Source organism: Lepidothrix coronata, unplaced genomic scaffold (assembly GCF_001604755.1).
Source record: "Lepidothrix coronata isolate B3197 unplaced genomic scaffold, Lepidothrix_coronata-1.0 Scaffold25, whole genome shotgun sequence".
Classification (NCBI taxonomy): domain Eukaryota; kingdom Metazoa; phylum Chordata; class Aves; order Passeriformes; family Pipridae; genus Lepidothrix; species Lepidothrix coronata.
The window spans coordinates 199,388-219,017 of record NW_016690205.1 but is presented as its reverse complement, the minus strand read 5'-3'; the positions used below and the strand labels follow the sequence as shown (position 1 = coordinate 219,017).

General features: G+C 42.5%; 1 protein-coding gene and 1 long non-coding RNA gene across 4 annotated transcripts in view; both read left to right on the top strand.

Annotated features, from left to right (window-relative positions):
- The window catches only part of SHTN1 (shootin 1), a 60,761-nt gene extending 41,302 nt beyond the window's left edge, over nucleotides 1-19,459 (top strand). For 2 of the 3 annotated variants that reach the window (XM_017809265.1, XM_017809268.1), the window contains 7 exons: nucleotides 335-440; nucleotides 2,147-2,229; nucleotides 5,273-5,382; nucleotides 6,009-6,062; nucleotides 8,821-8,941; nucleotides 9,830-10,013; nucleotides 17,944-19,459. In XM_017809265.1, coding sequence (XP_017664754.1) covers nucleotides 335-440; nucleotides 2,147-2,229; nucleotides 5,273-5,382; nucleotides 6,009-6,062; nucleotides 8,821-8,941; nucleotides 9,830-10,013; nucleotides 17,944-18,154 — 869 coding nt within the window. In that variant the 3' untranslated portion in view covers nucleotides 18,155-19,459. The remainder of the gene's footprint in view (nucleotides 1-334; nucleotides 441-2,146; nucleotides 2,230-5,272; nucleotides 5,383-6,008; nucleotides 6,063-8,820; nucleotides 8,942-9,829; nucleotides 10,014-17,943) is intronic. The other variant, XM_017809266.1, reaches the window with a different exon arrangement.
- Nucleotides 2,242-3,564, top strand: LOC108494573. Its single transcript, XR_001873899.1, has 2 exons — nucleotides 2,242-2,410; nucleotides 3,238-3,564. It is a non-coding gene; the product is annotated as an uncharacterized LOC108494573 (long non-coding RNA).
- Nucleotides 19,460-19,630: the final 171 nt, after the last annotated feature.

Sequence of the window (19,630 nt, the reverse complement as noted above, 5' to 3'; positions counted from 1 at the left end):
CATCTCTTTAGCTCATTCTCAAATGCAGCCTCAAACAGACCATCACAGGAATGGGATGAAGTTTTCCCTGCTCTGTCATTTTATATGAAGAATCCTGTATGAGGGGGAGTTTTAGTTTCAGAAGGAACTCAGGCTGGAGGTAGCTGGTTTAATGGGAATCCCATATGTCTAGGACATTGTTCCTGGTAGAAAGTGTTGCTGAAAATAGGACTTCCTAGCAGTCGTGTGGTTTAGTCTCGTTGTTTGTTCTTTAGTTAATAAGTAGCATTTTTTTCTTCAGCCGTCAGAGTTGGTTTTGAGACTCACTGTGGTTTGTTTTATTGATCTTGCGCAGTTGATGAACTTCAAAAACGAGTACAGCAGTCTGAAAATCCTGCACCACCTCCTCCTCCACCGCCCCCTCCTCCCCTCCCTCCGCCCCCCCCTCCCAACCCTATACGGTAAGTGCTGGGAGGGGCACAGCGTTAATGCTTTAATACTTTGCACGGGCACAATTCATTACAGGAGCTTGCGTCCAAGCAGGAAGAGTGTCTTTAAAGAAAAAAAGGCTTTCTCCACCTGTCTTGGGCTCTTTACCAGCAGGACACAGACTGTGCCCCACCTACCAACAGACTAACACCCTGACCAGTTTTGAACAGTGTCTGCCTTGCCAAGCTTAACGAATTGTCTAGACTCTGGCCCTGAAGGAGGAGGAGGGATACCTGTCTCCTCTAAATTTAGGAGATTTTTTTTTCCTATTCACCTGATAGCTGTAATTATAGACTTGTGAAATGCTTTCTGCTGCAAAGAAAACTCCTTTGAACCAAAGGATGTGTTGGATTACTGTGTGTCCCTTCATGTCGGATACTGATGATGAAAATGCAGGCTCCATTGAGTTCCCATAATTACTTTCATAAGTTAAAAGGAAGAAAAAAACCCCAAACATAAAATCATCACCCCATCATCAGGTGGTTTGGACAAAATTACCAAAATTGGGCCTGATTTTCGCAAAGGACTATAAAAAGAGGCTGACCAGTCTGATGTATCGCGCATTAGACCCAAATGATTAATTAAGTAAGCCCCTAATGGGTGCTTAGTTAATTTTAGAAACTCAGCTAATCTTCATGTTGTCTGCTTGGTTTTAAAAATAAATGGACTTCAATGACACTTTCCAACCTTCTGTAATAGAAATGACATACAGGAGTCTTGTTAACTACTGTATTAAATATATGAATAGAGATGATTAGTAGGGACAATTCATCCCTTTGTGCATCTTGCATTGTTTTTAGAAACTTAACACTTTCTGAACAGTTGTGTTTGATCTTTTGCTTCTTTTATGTCCATTAACTCATTCAGCTCGCTTGCTTGTTTCACACTAATGTATAGCATCAATGTGTAGAGGTATTGTAAGGGTTTTTTTGTTTCAATTTTTGCCCTTTACTATTTGGAATAAATAAAACTGTTCACTTTAAGCCCTGTAGTAGCTAAGCCAGAGTATTTCCTCGTGCACTGTGATGTTTATGTGCATAGAAGTTACTTCAGAGCCTAGGCACTGGATGCTGCTTTTTTCTGGTTTTGACCCTTTATGCCAGGGATGCCACTACTCTGTAAGGAGCAGTGCTCAGTAGGGACTGATAGGCCCAACTGACACATCACATGTGCACAGGAGCTTATACTTGAGCTTGAAGATGAATCATTTACTTGCCTGGACTTCTACATTTTGACTGTAGTGAGGGGATAATTATTTGACACTGTAAGAAGATTACAAACTTGGAGATGGTGAGGAGATACTGATCACCATATTTAAGTGTCCTCTGGAGAACAATACTTCAATATCTACAGCTCTTCTTTCCATTTATTATGCTGGAGCAGCTTCAATTTGTCATGTGTCACAATGAGACTGTCTTTTAATATTCAGATCTGGAGTGTTTTGATTCGTGCCTAATGTCTGTTAAAAAGAAAGAAATTTCTCTGGTGCATTTTGATGGGAGGCATTGTGGGGGGTAATTCAGTGCATACATCTGCTTTCAAGAACAGTTAAATGAGTCTTTTGTAAGTAGCTGTATAATCAGGTATAAGCCAACTGTTGGTGTGTGGCATTCCTGCTCATTCTGACAGTGTGTAACACAGGACAGAATGACAATCTGCACTTTCATTTCCCCCAAAGGTCTCTCATGTCAATGATTCGCAAGAGATCTCACTCCAACACCAATGTGAGCAAGAAGGAGAAACCTCCTCAGCAGGAGTCAGGTATGGCTCATCCCTTCTCGAGTCCTGTGGCTCATGCCCCGGGTCCTGCAGGTGGAGCTGGTGGGAGTGAGCTGTGGATGCAGAGAGCCATTCAGATGCTTTTTGTTGCCAACATTTCCTGCAGCTGTCCATGTCCAGCACACTCCTCTACCTTGAGTCCAGAAAGGGGATTGCAACCCAGGTATATGTGCACCGAAATGGGAAGTGGTATCTTTGGTGTTCCTGTGAGGGGTGGCTGAGGACTCTGGGCTTGTCTAGTTTGGAGAAAAGGAGGATTCGGGGTGACCTGAGAAGATAAGCGTGTAGCTGGGTGGGATGATGTGCTGGGTGAGATGGGTGGGGAGAACAGGACGGTTCAGTTTAGGCCCCATGCTGTTACACTGGCTGTGTGCAGCTTGTTGAGTTGCAGCCTGGCAGTTTGGTGCTGCCTGAAGTAGTTGCACTGTGGTAGCACTGAGGGGTTCAACCTGTGCCTCCAAACTGGAGACAGTGCAGCACGTCACTGCAGGACAGTGTGTGCAGGGCTTTGTGCAGGTTCCATGGAAGAGGCAGAGGAACAAACCCAACAAGCATTAAGCAGAGAGCAGGTTATATACAGCATAATACAGGGAAATTTCCAAACTTCCACATGGCTTCTTGTTTGCAGTTTCTTCTGTCCAGAGCCTCTCCACAGAGCTGGTTTGTTAAATGCTTCGGTTTTCATCCCTCGATTCATATCTTGTGAAATTACCACTCAGAGTTGACTGTAATGCTAATCCTTTAATAATACTGAAAACCTAAAACAAAACAGAGCCCTGCACTAAGGTGGCTCTGCATGCACAGTGTAACAGCTGAAAATGCATTTTATTGTTGTTAATGGAAGCTGGAAGCTTAGTAGGTTGAGAACAGGAGTTAAGCAGAGATTTACAGATGATCATGAGCGCCTGAAGAGTCAGAGCTAGTTAGACAGGCATTGCCAGTTAAATAACCAAGGGTTTTCTCCCTGTTTCTCTCTTCCTTCTGAAACAGCAGGAGTTTGTGGTGAATTGCTTAACTCATTTGCTGACACTTAAACAAAGAAGGAAACCTGGCTGAAATTACGGGTATAGGATATAACTGTTAAAGACAAATCTGCTGTTAGCAGACTAACGGTTTGTAAGTAAGGCTGGATTGTGGGGTGGAACCAACAGGTGAGAAGTGGGGTAAAGAATTACCCTTCCCATTTTTCAGGTGAGGAACTGAGGAGTGGAGTGACTTGGGCAGATCCTGGGGAATTTTTGGGAACTGGTTACCAGTCTGAGAGAAATAAGGGTGTTGGTCTGGAAAAAAAAAAAGAGAAGTGACCTTGTACCAAAATCTCTGATGAAGAGTCAATCTTATCTTACAGTAAAAGTCCAGTTATGGTGTCTTCATTTATCAGGGTTCCTTACCTTGAAGCATCCTAGATGTTTTGATTACACCTTTTTGTTGAAACTATCCCAAACAGTGACTGCATTGCAGTAAATACTATGAAATTCGCTGTAGGTTCTCTAAACCCCATTCTTTCATTATTTATTAGCAAACTTCAACAGTTCTGACCTTTCTTCAATCACACATAAACTCCTTTTTTTGCTCTTTATAGTTGAGCTGTTCTTAAAAATAAAAAAGGAGAAAGTTCTTTCTTGATCTAGTTATTATATCCAACTTGAGGCTTGTTTTGACCCTCGTTAAGGACTTAGAATGAGTGGTTTCTATCCCATACCACCAATTAAGCTTTTATATTTGAAACAGCCTGTTTGTGAAATTAAAGCCTGACATTAAATCGGCTTAGAATACAGAAACTGCATTTCTATGAATCATCAATAGTACCCTGACAAGTGAGAGAGCAAAAGCCTTTTTAATATTCCTATTATACAAGGTACAATCTTGCAGCTTTGAATAGCATCGACCCTATTTCTCCATGTGTTTGCTTTAAGTACTCTTTTCCCCCCACTTTTTGGTATGGCATGTTAAGTGTCTTTTATTACATTATCCAGAACACTGACAAGTTAACAGGTATTGCTCAGGTTCATCACACAGCATCCCATGTCATCTGAATATTTTGCAGTCCTAATAGCAGATCTCTTGAGAAAGCAGCCATTTCTTTTCCTGGTATTTCAGTTTTGCCCTTTCACTTGATGCAGTGTTATTTAAATGTTTGGGTCCAGTTCAGTTTGAGGTGTTGGTGTGTTGTTCCAGCCAGGTTCTCAAACCACGTGGAATAGGAGACACAGTTGGTACTCTTGTGCACATGGGCCTTGCCATGGGGCATTGTCAGCTTGTGCTGTGTCAGTGAAGCTGCAGCATTTCTGCCCAGCCACAGAGAGGAGACACAGTGGAAGCAGAGCCGTGTTTTTCAGCCCCTGGGGCTTCAGCCTCTGGCACTGAGCTTTTGCCATTCCCAAACACTGACAGGAGCTTTGCATTTTCAGGATCTGGGACCTGCTTCTGCCCAAACTTCTGCAGTTTGGCATTTGCAGCATCCACAGCAGGATCCTCGATAGATTGGCATTTTATCCTTGAAGAGCTTGTGGCAGTTTAGCTGATAGCAAAGATCTCTAATAGCTCTGTGTCCAGCAGTTCTCATAATCTAGAATTCTTGTAACTAGAGATGAGGTTGCTGGTTTCTGCTGCCATAAAGATGTGTGCATTGTAAGGTAACCTGCCTCTCTGTGGTGTGGAGAAGGAAGAGTAAGATAGTATTCCTGTAAGAAAGGCCCTGTGAACAGCCCACTTACGGGGGAAAAGATAAGCGTATATATTTGTGCTTATATCTTTTTAATAAAAGTGGGAGAAAGCGTGGATCTGCATAGTCCATGAGCAATATGCATCACACATGCAGGCAGGAAGACCTACTGCACAGAGTATAACTAAGAACACTGTATATGTAAGTGTTGTTTCATCATTAAAACTAATTTCTGATTATGGTAACTGGCTGCCTATGGCAAGCAAGCTGTTTAGGAGGCTGTATAACACATTTTGTCTTTGTACCACTTCTCTGTAGTTCATATCTGAAATATGATAGAGTCTTTGATTTTTGGAACAGGTGAAGAAGTTACAGATCTGAAGAGACAAGCTGTTGAAGAAATGATGGACAGAATTAAAAAGGGAGTTCACCTGAGACCAGTCAACCAGTCAAGCAGGCCTAAAACAAAGGTTTGGAATAAATAGCAGAGCAATAATATTAGCTAAGTACAGTAATTTACACTGAAAAGAAATCAGACTTTAACATTCTGAAGAATGCATTTTCCTCACCTCATTTACTTTGATTGATTTTGGATAAAATTCATTAGAGCAGCATATAGCTGAACAACAGAAAAGGAAATGAAGGCAACAGTAGAAGGCCAGTTTCTTTGACACAGAAAAGAAACTTGTAAACAAACAGCTACTGAGAAATAAAAAGCACAGAGAGCGTAACTGAACTGGGTTGAGGAGTTGATGAAGTAGTAGACTATATTTAGCACTATTTCTTTCTTTTATGTAATACTTACACCTAATACCTGAGTGTGGCTACTATAAAATATTGCTTACCTTCTGCACAAAAGTATAATCTTTATGTATAGTCTGTGGTTCACAGTGTTAAGAGCTGAGGCTCTTCCCTTCAGCTGTGTAAGAGAACAGATTGAATGTTGTCCATGTGCCCACAAAAAGAGGGAGCAGGAGAACGTGCCACAGCTGTAGCCTGTGCACAGCCCCTGGTGTTCAGCCTGTCGTCGAGTGCAGAGACTGTCATGGTCCGTGTCATGTGTTCTTTAACACGCCTGTGCTGTGCTTGTTTACAGCCAGAAACACCAAAGCCCTCTGAAAGTGCAATGAAGGAATTAAAGGGGATTCTGGTAAGAGAACTTCCAGTTTATATTTCGTTTTCTTTTCTGGGTTGAAAACATAGAGCAGTTTTGGAGCAAATCCCCCCAGTTCCACCTTTGACTTATGGTTCGACTTAAGGGTTGGTTTTGGTCTTGCTGTTGGTTTTGCTGACAGAATGTGTTCTAGGGAAACTAACCTGTGAACTCTTCTGGGCTTGTGTGCTTCTGCCACTAGAGGGGATGTTATGGTTTGCATCTGCCTTTGGAAACTTTCCAAGTACTCACAGTGGGGATGCTTAGGGATGGAGAGACAGCTGAATATCTGTATCTAGTCCAAAGTAAAGCCCCTGGACTGCACATAGAGTAGATGTAGAGTTCTCCTCATCAACTTCTGCTCTCTCCAGAGGCCCCAGATTTCTTGTTATGTAGACAAAGCCTAAATAAAGCAAGAACTTTAGTCTGTCTGCATTTATATTTAGAAAAATTTGATTCTGAATAGCTGTCCATGTACCCGTTTATCACTAAATAAAAACATTAGGCGTGTGTTGGGTCCTGCTGAGAGCAATGTGCTAAGTTTGCTCCTGTTGTGTCCTTTACTCATAGGTTGAATTGTTTTAACTGGCTGTATCTTTTGCACAAGTGATAAAACTGTATGAAACAGTCAGAAGGAGCTGTAGTTCTTGCTCCCTGACTTCTGTAACCCTGAGACTTTCAAGTTGATGTACAACTTTGGCACATAAGGTGAAATTCCGCCAGTATTGCAGCAAAATGCTTCACTTGCACTCTACAGAAGATGAGGATAATCATTCTTGTTATTCATAGTAGCACCCAAACAGCCCTTAGAAAAACAACCTCAGTATTGTGTTGGGTGATGCAAGACAGTACAGCATAGAGTGTGGGCTCAGCCTGTGCTGTGATCTAAATCACAAGTGGGGCACCAGTGACATGTTACACTTGCTGTTCTCTGGACACATGAAAGCAGGAGAATAAGGGAGGAAATGATCTAGAGAGCCACCAGACCTTAATGCTGAGCTCTGATTAGAGGGACACATAATTAAATGCAGAGGTAAATAGGAAAGGAATAAAATGCAACACAGAGACTGTGTTTTAAATGGAATTCCATACTTACAGGAATAGTTGGATATAGTGTGCCCGTTGGACCAGTGAGGGTTGGACAGGACGATCCTGCCAAAGATCTTTTCATTTTCTAGTAGCTGTTTTATTTCTTCAGCACTTTGTCACTGACATCAGAGGAGCCTTGATTATGTACTTCAGAAGGAGCAGAGAGAAACCTGCAGTCACTGCACTTCTGTATCTGGCTTGTTGCTTTTGAGCTTTCAGGGTCTTTCCAGTGTATGGCAAACTGTATAAAATCCAGCTCCAGTCTATTCTTGAGACCAGTGATTATGCACAGTCAGACAACAAACATGGGGGTGGAATGTGATGGAGTAAACATTTGTTGTTACTCTGCTAATAATGCATTTTGTGTAGACCTCCATGTAATTATTACAAACAAAACACATTTATGTTTTGTAAATTGCAGAGTTTGAGGGACTCTGTTTTTCCATACGTGTACATTTGTACAGATCTGGAGTGTACTGCTAATGAATAACCTGCTTAGTTAAATTTCAAATAGTTAAGAATGAAAATATTTTAACTTCTAGGAAGGAGTGAAGAATTAAGAGTTACTTTACAGAGTTTCTAAAAGCAGCACAACTTCTGCAACTTGCAATGCTAATTCCTTTCATCTTTGGCTATTTCTGCTCAGAAGTTATGTGCTTGTCTATGAAAGATGTCAAGAGTATGTTATTTATGTGCTGGAAAAAAGCTATACGAGTCTGATATGTTTTGGAAGGCTGAATAAACAGGATTCCTGGGCATTCCTAAAGATGGCAAGACTCAGAGGGAAAATGAAATAGTATGTGGGCACCAAATTTTCAGTTGCGTTATATAAACATTTTTGGGAAATTTTTTTCAATCAAGTTCTGATCCAATGACTGACTCTTGTAATTTGGGAAATGCATGCAGTATGCACTGTATGCATCTTTAAATTCCTGTGGCAAGTCTGTGAGGTTTCAGGCTTTGCTCAAAGCTTCTTAAAGCCTCTTTCCCCCCACCTTAAGAAAAGTGCTCCAAGGCTTGCAGCTTCACTGATACTACATGCTGACCTTGGCATAAGGCAGTAACTGTGTGTATTTCTGGTTTGTATGTATAAAAAACTGTTTCAACTTGTGATCTAACTCTGTGAAAAAGAGTAACCTCGAAGTATGTAGACATAGGGTCAAGTTTATAGCAGATCAGCTAGATTATAGGATAAAGTATGCTGCAGTTGTAGCTAATAAAGATGCAGCAATGTGGGACCATGCTAAAATATAAAACCTGCTGGAGCAGTAAAATATGGATCTTTAGCTTTTTGATGTCAGTGGGTAATTATGGGCATGATGATGGTCCAGCAGTTTTTTAAGATCCTTTAAATGTTTAGATGGAGGAATTTGGCAGTTCCCTGCAACATCAGAATTTGTTCATTGGTGATCCAGAGTATCTTTCTTAAGCCTGATACCAAACTCTAATGTGTGATAAGTGTGGTTTATGCCTACATCAGGAAATCCAAGGGAGTGCAGGAGTGGTGAGCTGATCCCCAGGTGCTCACTGTCGTACTAATGGCACGCTGCTCTAGAACTGCAGTTGCTTTGATGCAGTTAAAAGATTCTGAAGTTGTGCATATGAGATGCTTGGTAAGACATTAATATGTCCTCAGACAGTTTCTCATGCCTATTTCTTGCTGTAGGAAACACTGAATAAATCCACTAGTTCTCGAAGCTTGAAGTCCCTTGAGACAGAGAGCGGTGAAACGGAGCTGGAGCGAGTGCTGCGCCGCCGCAAGGTGACCACTGACCAGGACAGTGGCAGTAAGTGGCTGCACTCCTTTGCAGTTCTCTTCCTCTCCCTGCATTAAGTGACTCTTGAAGCTTTACTTTCTCTTCCAGACCATTGCCATTTCAGCCATTATGGAGAACTCTGCCTGCTTCCACAGTGACTCACTTCCTGTCGCACCTGTTACTTTTCACGCCCATTTTCTCCAAGAGATGCCTCTGTTGGAATTTTCTGTGTGCACAGACACCTTCACTCGGGTTCTCTTTTCAGCCCACAGCTCAGACGTTGTTGCTGGAGTTAATAGTCTGGGCCTACTGTGAAAATACTCCTGAAAGTAATGGTAACCAGAGAAATGAGGGTTTGGGGCTGATGATTTGAATTACCCTGCTCTGTGGAGCAAGTTTTATGCTGTGCTTTACTGTCATCTGTAAAAAACTTAATGTTCTGCTTGGTTACAAACACAGTCTGTGCAAGTGTAAGTCCGTGCCATAGCTGATGCAGATGTGGCTGGTTTGAATGTCGCTGCATAGTTTTATCTTGAACTTTATAGACAGTTCACTGGCTCCTCATCAGTATTGAGAACAGGCTTTTCTGTTATCAGGCTGGTTCTCCCTCCTGCTCCAGCTGGAAGAGCACTGGCAAGCTGTGACTGGGTAGTGCTGTGTGGACAGCAGGACTTGCCACCCCAGAGGGTGAGGGGATTGAGTGCATGTCTGTGTCAATACAGCAAACACTGCTTGTGGTACAAGAAAGGGTTAATCTTGGTGGGGAGAGCAGAAGCTACAAACACGATGTTTTGATACTCTCCATGCACTGTTCATTAAAATTCCATTTTGATTTCTGCTTGAGTTCTGCTGTACTCGTGTTTTTTCTAGACCAGTCAATCTGGGTAACAGAAGCATTGAACTTTCTTTGGGTTTTAGGTCCCACTGGAATCTTGGCCACATCAGAATCAAAATCTCTGCCTGTGCTAGGTTCAGGAGCCAGTGCTGCACAGACAGCGTTGAACAAGAAAGGTGTGGAGACAGAATTCGCTTCCAAAGTACCCAACTCAGGACCTGTCTCTAACCAGCCTCAGGCTGCAACGGGCTCCAGGCCTACTTTGCAGTAAGTAGAATATGGATTTCTAGATATGTTTTAGTAGCAGATGTGTTTAGATGGTGCATTTTGAAAGTGATTTAATATCAATTTTGGTTAACAAGATAAATGTACAGTCTGCAGCTGTTTAGCACTGACTTGTCAAATAATTTGCAGTCTCTTTTGGAAGCAGAAATAAAATTCTCTTTAATAAAGTCCTTTTCCTTTTAAAATCTGTGAACAGTCTTCAAAAAGAGTTCATCTTTTCTGCCACAAAAAAGAATTCAAGAGTTTTTGAGGAATAGCAAGGTCGAGGGTTTTTTCCATATCTTGGAGAGAAGAGGGATGATAGTTATATTGTTAACTCTTGATTAAAAGGGGTTCTAGCAAATATTTAAAAAAATACAATCACATGAGTCATACTGGTCTGTATGCAGGTGTGAGGGTGGTTTCTATTGGACAAAAACAAGTCCTGACTATTCCTCTTAAAAGTTTGCTGGTAAATACCTTGAAATCTCAAGATAAAAATAAAATGCAGCTAGTGCTGCATTTGCACACATGGGCAGCAGAATCTTTGGTTACAGCAGATTGAAGACCCGAGGTGCCAGTTCAGTATCAGAGAGTTAAACCTGCTTTAGCAACATTTATTTCATACAGACTCCCCGGAGGAGGGGTTTGTTTTACAACAATACCAAGCTCCTTTTGGATTGGGCTGTGCACTTGCTTTGGTTCCCTTGCCAGGTTGTTTGTCATTTTGTCACTTCAAGGGAAGGAAAGATAAGACGAATCAGATCAGCAGAATATTGTAGTCATGGCTAATTAAACCTCTGATTTCCTGCTCTGTCAGTTAACAAATACCACCAGGACCAATTCTAGCAAGTCTCTGTTGCTTGGTTCAAATGGTAGAGTCATGACAAATGAGCTGGATATTCAGTTTGCATCTCTTTTATGAACTGATACTTCACTCTTCTGCAGGTACTTTCATCATTTATTTTTGAGTGGATAAAGAGCCCAGTTTCCTTTTGTGCTTTACAGTTGTATTTAATTTGCACTGAGTATTAAAAGCAGAATGCCTTTTCCAATCATATGTATTTTCTCCTTTTATTTCATTTAAGTATCCTTAGAAGAAAGATGATCTTCATTTTAATTTAATCAGAAAGATGAAGATTCGTTCAGCAGTTAATTTGACATAAATAATGCCATTGCATTTTTCTTGAACTGCTGCCCTGGTAGAAAGATGAGGTTGTTCCTGAAAAGTACTGTTTGTAGTTTGTGGATTTCTACAATTTTGAACAGATCAGAAAATACAAGCAGCTCCCATCACCTTTTGTGTACCTTTATTCCACCAAACTAAGTGGAAATTGCATTTACAAGAAAGGAAATGAAATAATTGCAGGCCCCAAGGTCTCGCAGAAAGCGTGGTGAATTGACAGTGAAAAGGATCTTGCGCTGACAGTCACAGTTGTTATGTGTTATAAAAGCATATGTGAAGCCCAATTTATTTCTCAGCTTGCCTATTCAGTGACGTACTGAAAGACACGTTTCACTTTAATTTATTTGTTTAAAGCATTAAAACAAATGTGGTGGGCCAGACTCCTTGATGCTGCTGGGCTTCTTTGCACTGTGTCACTGCTGTAAACCTGCTTAATTGGAAAAACTCATCGTTAAGGATGATTTTCCGGCGAGGGAGAAGGTGCTGGGGCTGTCCCACTCTTCTGCAGCTGGGCTGGCAGGGAGCAGCAGGAATAACCTACAGGCTTCACGTTGCAGTGCAGTTACTTTTCTTTGCTCTCCTGGGTGCTGTTTGCAGCGAAGGTTGGTGGCAGCAGCCCCCAGACTCTGAGGTGTGATGGCACTGGTTGGAAGCGGGGCCCCCCGGCAGCAGGGCCCGTTGGCAGCAGGGCTCTCTGGAAGCGGGGCTCTCTGGAAGCAGGGCTGTTGGAAGCGGGGCTCTCTGGAAGCAGGGCTGTTGGAAGCAGGGCTGTTGGAAGCAGGGCTGTTGGAAGCAGGGCTCTCTGGAAGCAGGGCTGTTGGAAGCAGGGCTGTTGGAAGCAGGGCTCTCTGGAAGCAGGGCTGTTGGAAGCGAGGCCTCTCTGGAAGCAGGGCTGTTGGAAGCGAGGCCCGTTGGAAGGAGGCGTCAGAGGGAAGTTCCTCTGGCTGACATGTCTGAGAGCTCAGCTCTGTAATTAGCCCGTTTGCTGGGCTCCCCTGGGGACATCTGTACTAGCAGTTTAGTTTGGATCAGCAGAGCACTTCTGAAGCAAATCTGCCTATTGTCCCTGTTTGCTGTGCTTGGATTTGTATCCTGGAGTGTTCTTAGTGCAAAAACTGGATTCCTGGGTTCATTGGATGAGTGAAACTAAACCAGGAGATGTGATCCAGCCTTTAATGGGTGGCCCAGGGGCCATGTGAGAGCTGGTTCAGTGAAAGTACCCCCCAAACCATGTGTTCTGAGGACATTGCTCTGAAGCACAGGGGGTTTCCCTCTACACAGGGGGTTTCTGCTCCTGTTGCACCACATTCCCTGAAGCAGCCTGTGTTAAATAAACAAACAAAACGCTGCCTGGACCAGATACCCTAAGTTACAAGGGCATACAAAAAATTTATTGTGGCTCCTCTTCTCCTTGTTCATACCTGAGGTTAAAGGATGCAGTCCTCTCATCATTTGCAATTCCTTGAAATCTCACAAAGGTATGACTTGTTTCAGCTGTTTGCAGCAGCCAAGCAAACCTTTCACAGCACAGTAGAGGACTGCACATCTCATAATTACCAGGTGTCTCTTGCAGTGCAGGGTTTATTCTTTTTTCTTCACCTAGATTTTAATGTACAGCTTCCTATAGGAAACCGTAGGAATAGTTGTGCATTAAATACTTCTGTTTGCTACACTATCCATTTATTAAGGCTTGTAATCTGAGGGAGGAGGTGATGCTTGCAGACATTTACACCTGAACCAGCCCTATATTCATCATACTTTATTCATGTTGAGTAGCAGTTGAGCACACCCCATCTCATGGAGGAAGAAGGTCACACCCTTGAGAAAGACCCTTGAAAATATGTCTGTGATCAGTATGTAGGCAGCAGTCAGCTCATTAAGTAAAATCCTGTATCCTTCCTACCCCAAATCAGTGATGATCTAACCTAAATATGCACGAGGTAAAGAATTTCAGTGTTTGGTTGAAGTAGGGCTCCACACATGTCAAGTGTAAACAAAGCACTGGCCTCCAGCTGAATTGGCTGGTCCAGTGGCCAAGGGAGGGGCTGGGAGGAAGGGCTGCAATGTTGGTAAATACAGGTTAATTCTGAAATTTTCCTGTAATCAAACTGACAGATGATAGCTTAGAGAACGTGGAGAAGAGGAGAGTGAGGGCAGACCTCACTGCAGTCACAGCTTCCTCAGGAGGGGCAGGGACTGAGCTCTGCTCTGGGGGGACCAGGGACAGCACCCAGGGAATGGCTGGAGCTGTGTCAGGGCAGGGTCAGGTTGGATCTCAGGGAAAGGTTCTTCCTCCAGGGGCTGGTTGGGCACTGCCCAGGCTCCCCAGGGCAGTGGGCACAGCCCCAAGGCTGCCAGAGCTCCAGGAGGGTTTGGCTGATCCTCTGGGGCACAGGGGGGGACTCTGGGGATGGGCCTGTGCAGGGCTGAGGGTTGGAGGAGGGTCCTGGTGAGTCCCTCCCAACTCAGCGTGTTCTGTGATTCTGTAACTTAACTCAGGAGAAAGATCTGAGTTTAGAACCTCTAGGTGAGGTGTTATTTCAGTGCAGGAGATTGTTAGAGGGGTGTGAAACCGTTAAGCAGGTGATTTGGAATGCATAAAATCTTGCTGAGGTGGTGCTTAGGGGGGAGACATCAGTGATGTGTGTCCTGGAGAGAAACTGAGGCCTTGCCTGAGTGTGAAGGTAACTTCCTCTGCAAATCTCTTCCCAGTGTTTAACCCAGCATGAGTGTAATTCTGTGACACCTGCTTAGCAGAGAATAGGTGACAGTTCAGTTCCCTTGGGAGCAGAGTTCCCGTGACCCCCTGCAGTGTTTAGGCACAGAAGGGAAAGGTGTGTCTGGCTCTGCGTTTTTTGGGTGTTTGGTGGGGGTTTTTTTAGCACTTTGTAAACATTGTGTTTCTGGGCAGCAGAGTTCTGTGCTAACAGAGTGAACTATAGAGAGGGTTGGTCTTAATCTGATGATTTTATACAATTAAAGGATTTGTCCTCCTTCTCCTGCCTGTAATCTTAGTACCCCCAAATCATCTACCAGCTCTGCAGGGAGCAGCTCAGCCTCACAGAACTGCAAAGGTTTTCAGTGCAGCTTGAACATGGACAAATTAGTTTGACCAACAAATGAACAAAACAATGGGATGTTCTGGAAGTTTGAGGATGTTCTCAGTTTTAACTGTTTTAAAAGTTACTGTCACACATTTTTCTTAGCATGTACTCTGTGTTCCTTCTCAATGCAGGTAGAAGCTCTCCAAGATTCTTCATTTAAATGAATTTGCCAATCTTTTTGAGCATTTTCAAAAAAAAGTGCCTAAAAATGGGGACAGTCTCCATACTAAAGGAAGTCTGCAGTGCTGTTCTGCTGGCTGCTGTGTTGACCACCTTTCTACTAGATTTAGCAAGGGCATTCTGAAATGGAGAAGGTTTCTTGCACTTTTTTCATAGATATCTGGTGTTACAGGTAGCACTGGTATCAGAGAAGGGAACAATGGACTAAATCACTAGTGTCACTGTATTCCTAATAATTTCCTTTTGACAAATACTGGTAGTATTTGTAGGGATGGAATTTTTTGTTCGTTGAAGGCTTCCGAAACTTGGAATTGGTGTATTTTTTGCTATTGCTCAGAATTAGCCTTTCATTTTGTCTTTTTTATTCCCCTGTCTTCTTAAGAATCCTAAAATGTTTAATAAACACATCTGCAGTTTATGCTTTTATTCTTAATGAAAGTTCTGAACTGAAGATAAAATTAACTCACCCTTTGGCTCATATCCTGTTAGTAATAAATGTAAGTACTATCCCCACTTTGAGTCTGTTTTGCCTGTGAAGGGAATCAGTCACTGACCTCTCCCAGCTCTTATCTCTACTCATGAATCCTTAGCTGTTTTTTTTTCTCTCTCCTCTGTCCAGTTGCAGAGGGGAGTGAGAGAGCAGCTTTAGTGGGTACCTGGTGTCTGGCCAGGGTCAACCCACTACACACAGGCAGTCCTCAGTACTGCATGGGACTTTGCATATCCCATACAATTAATCTAAAGTGTATTTATCATCTAAACCTGAATTTTCCAGTACAGATTTTATGTGTTTAGTCATAAAAATATATGCAGACTTATGAACAACTGTGTGTGAATGAGTACAAATAGAACTAGGTTCTCAATTTCTAGCTTAAATATATAGTTGGGCAAATAACAAGAATACTGATAACAGCATTAACAGTTTTAATGAGGGAAGAGCTTTGAATAGAACTAAATGCAAATACCTTGGCTAAACAAATTTGTAATTGTTCAGAACTGTGGCAAACTCTGTCTGCTTTTCCCAGCTTTATTCGTAGCAGTAAAAACTGTTTTTTGAAAGGGAGCACCAAAATTATGTTCATTCTTGCACTGAAACGTTCTGCTCTTGACAAACTGTTGAAAGTGAGCTGTGAATACCTGATAAATAAGGTTAATAATTTTTAACAGTGCCTCAGCTGTAACAGCAGCACTGTCAGGCTGGTGCTGCACCAGTGTAAAGGATTTGAAGAAGGGAGTACTAGTACAAGGAAGTCGGATAGTAATTCTTATTTTTATGCTTGAAACGCTGATTTAATCACCAGTTTCCTCCATTAAACTACTTTATATCGACATCTTTCATTTTTCTGTCTTTGAAGGTGGTAAATATGATTGCCATTTTATCCATTTTTGTTATAAATGAAACAGACTTCAGAGCATTTGGCTGTGCATCAGTTGTTGGAATGCTGCCATACACTAATGCAGACTCCCCACTGTGAGCCCAGTGAAGAATTATACTTTGATTCACCAGATTGTATTAAATAGTCCAGCTGTTGGGTTTGAAAGATAGTTACCTCCAAAGTGAAATAAAAATGAACTTGGCATTTATGGCTTGACCATTTTTATAGTGTTGGGCAATCAGCTTTTCAAAAGTAGCACTTTTTAAAATAACCCTTTTCTGGTTACACTGCTTTAAAAAGTTTAATTTGCTGTAACATTCAAAATACCCCACCTTGTATTTTTCTGAATGATTGGCAACTTCTGCATAAAGTCAGCATTATTTTTTTTATGAAGTCACTAGCTTCTGATGATAATCAAATGAGTCTGAAACTGTATCTATTAGTGCCAATTTCTGCATTAATTAACTTATACCAAAGTTCTAATGTTAGAGACAATTCTTGTAATTAAAGCTTGAACGTGGAATTTCATTTGCTGTATCCAGCGCTGCAGTAGCAAGCTGAGTAAATTCTTTCTGAAATGGAAAGTGCAGCAGCTGTTGTTTCTATGATTATTTATTTGTTTTTAACCTGTTCATTTACTCTCTCCCTGTCAGGTGGGAGCCAGTCCATTCCCCACCCCGTGCTCTAATTGTTGGTGGGGTGACCTCTTTTCTTCTTTGTCATTTTCTCTAGGACAAAGACCGTCACAATAAAGGGCAGTTCATAGCAGGTGGATCCAGTAGCTGAATTTCTTTTTCTGGCCTCCAGTCGATTCTGCTTTTTCCTTTCTAGGGTGTTATCTTACCAGAAAAAGGGGGGGAAATAGAGGCTCTTGACTAGTCAGTGCAGTTGTGTGCAGCAGCTCCACAGTCAGGCTTCCCAGGGCAGTGGAGCTGCACACCCAGCAGTGTGTGTGTAGGACCTTCCAGCAGGAGGGATTTTACCCCTGCCCAGTGTGGTGCTCGTGGCTGTGTGAGTGTGGGTGCCTGCAGTGGGTCCATTCCACTGTGCCCCGTGGTGTGACTGCCTTCCCTGAGCCTGCCCGGCTCTGTGGCCTCGGGCACATGGGCTGGCAGGCTCTGGAGGCTCAGCGAGGGAGGTCCAACCTGTCTGCCCACCCAGCAGGGTTAGGATGGCATTGGGAAACACCCCAATCTGCCACTTGTTCGGGTCGAGCGTTCCCAGTGTTTGCCATGTTCTCTGCTGGTGCATTCCAGCTAATCTGAGGATTTGCCTGCATGTTTTCAACACTGGTATGACGCCTTTGAATATAGACAAGTGCTTTTAGTGTTTGTAGCATGATGCCAGCCTGGACAGATGACCCGGGTGTCTCTGCCCTTTCCTTCCTGCCTGCTGGGAGGGCTCTTTACCCACAGGAATCCCTGCCCCGCAGGCAGTCAGGGTGTAACCCCAGCTCTGCAGCACAGAGTGGAAGTCTAACGCCCTCAATAGTTCGGCAAACCCAGCGCATGAATTTCCAGAAATCGCTTGCACTTGCTCCCAGTGAGACCAGTGGCAGTCACAGGGAACACCTGGTTACACTTCCCAGTCCTGCAGTGAGTGCAGCACAGGGACAGCCCCGGGCAGGTGGCTCTGGGATCCAGGTGTGGAGGAACCGTGTGCTCCTTCCAGGCTGCAGGACTGTCAGCACACACACTGCAGGAGCTGGTGGCATTTTCTCCAAGTGCAGCTGCTCTTTTGGACATGGGGGAACCTCTGAGATGAGCAGAGAGAAAATAAATTCTTATGGCTGTCTTTAAACCAATACTTTCATAGTCTAAGGATTTTTTCACTGCCTTGTGAGTTCATTTTTCATCTTCCATGCCCAGCTTAACGAATGATTCATGGGGGGTAAAGTGACTGTTGCATTTTTTGCACTACTATCTGTACATAACAGCTGCTATATCTGTAAATCTATTTACTAGCTTGGTAGACCTGTCCCGGTCATGTATGCTATTAATAAAAATGCTTTTCTGTATATTTATAGTCTTCCTTCTGAATATGTGAACTGTCATCTGTATTAATATGTTTATTCTTTTTTCCTTTAGATCAACTAGTCATACAGAATTTACAAGAAAAGCTTCTAGCAGTGAAAAAGACACCAAATCCGTTGTAGTTTTAGATCCTGTGTCCACCAGTGGGGATCAGATGTCTGAAAACACGCTGAACCAGAACGAAATTAAGGAAGAAAAAAGCAAGCCAACACATAAAGAAAATAATGTTGAGAAAACAAAAGAAACAGATAGTTCTAACTGTTAATTGTTATTCTGAAAGGCTGTAACTTTTGGGAATCATTATCTGGACATGTGAATTGCTTAGGTGTGTTACTCGGGGCTACAGCCTGTACTCCAGACAGTTTTCAATAATACAGATTGAAATGGTCTTTTTGTATGCAGTTTTGTTACATGCACTGAAGTGTTAAATAACTGTGTGTCACTCAAAATCCCTTTCCCATTTTAATTTTGCAGGGAAGGTTATTAATTTCCTAGATAGTGTCAGTTACCTTTACTTTTAAAATGTATTTGAAAAGGCTTTTTAAATTCTTCTTTTATTGAGAAGATGCCTTGTTAAAGGTTGCCAGAAGCCCCTTGCATCCCTCTTGAACTGGACAGCTTTGGGTTAGACCCTGTGAAGGTGATTACACCCTCATCAGCTTCATTATGGGGGTGTTACTAATTATTAGAAAAAACAAACCAATGTGTTTAGACACATTGCTTTAAAAATATTTGATATCTACTTAAACCAAGATCCTGCTGGTCTCCTCCACACATTCCTTTGAGGAAGTGAAAAGCACAAGCACAACCCCCCTGTTTCAGGTTGCCCAGAAACCAAAAAGCAGAGGCAGTGCAGCATCTCATTGTGGGACCAAGACTTTTGGCAACAATAGCCAGAGTCAGAGGTTTGTGGGCTGAGACTGGTGCTCTCATTTGGATTAAAAGCTTTGCAAAGGAGGACTTCTTCCTGCTTTTTGTTTCAATGTCATATGGCAAATTTTGGAACTGCTGCAACTGGAGTCTGTATTTGCTGCAAAAAAATAACTTGCCCTAGGCTATGGCTGGCACGGGCTACATTTGGGATTCAGTCGTAATATTTGGAATCAACATTTTGAGAACTCTCAGTTGAAAGCTCCCAGTGCTAACAAATTAGCCCCTGCTTTGAACCTGGCACACACTGATGGCAATAATTTATTAGGTGACACTCGAGATATCTGTATTTGATAACAGAAATCCCAGTTTCCCTCAGCCCTTATTTCCTATGAAGACAGTGAGATAGGAACATGATTGATTTGCTCCACTGCCAGTTCACATTCCACTGTAGTCTCTTTTTAAATTCAACACAGTATCTCATTCTTTTATAATGAATGAACAAATGTAATCAGGGATTTACCTAAAGATTGGTGTAACTGGAATTGGGTGGTCACGTACTTGAATGCACTTGGATTCTTTTTTTATTTAATTATTTGAAACAGTGATAGTATTGAAGGATGAATGTTCTGAGTTTGTTGGTTTGGCTCTGCATGCAACTGTCTGGTGCTTTTCCTAAAAATAAAATGATAGTAATGAGTGTGGTGGTTTCACATCTATTTCGGTGGGTTTTGCATGTTTGCTAAGAAAATCTTGGACTCGATCTAAGTACTGAACTACATACAATTCATAAACTTGGGGAAATCTGTCTCTCATTGATGTTTTCATTTCTTGGGGGCCGTTGGTTCTGGTTGTTAATTTGCCAGTTATC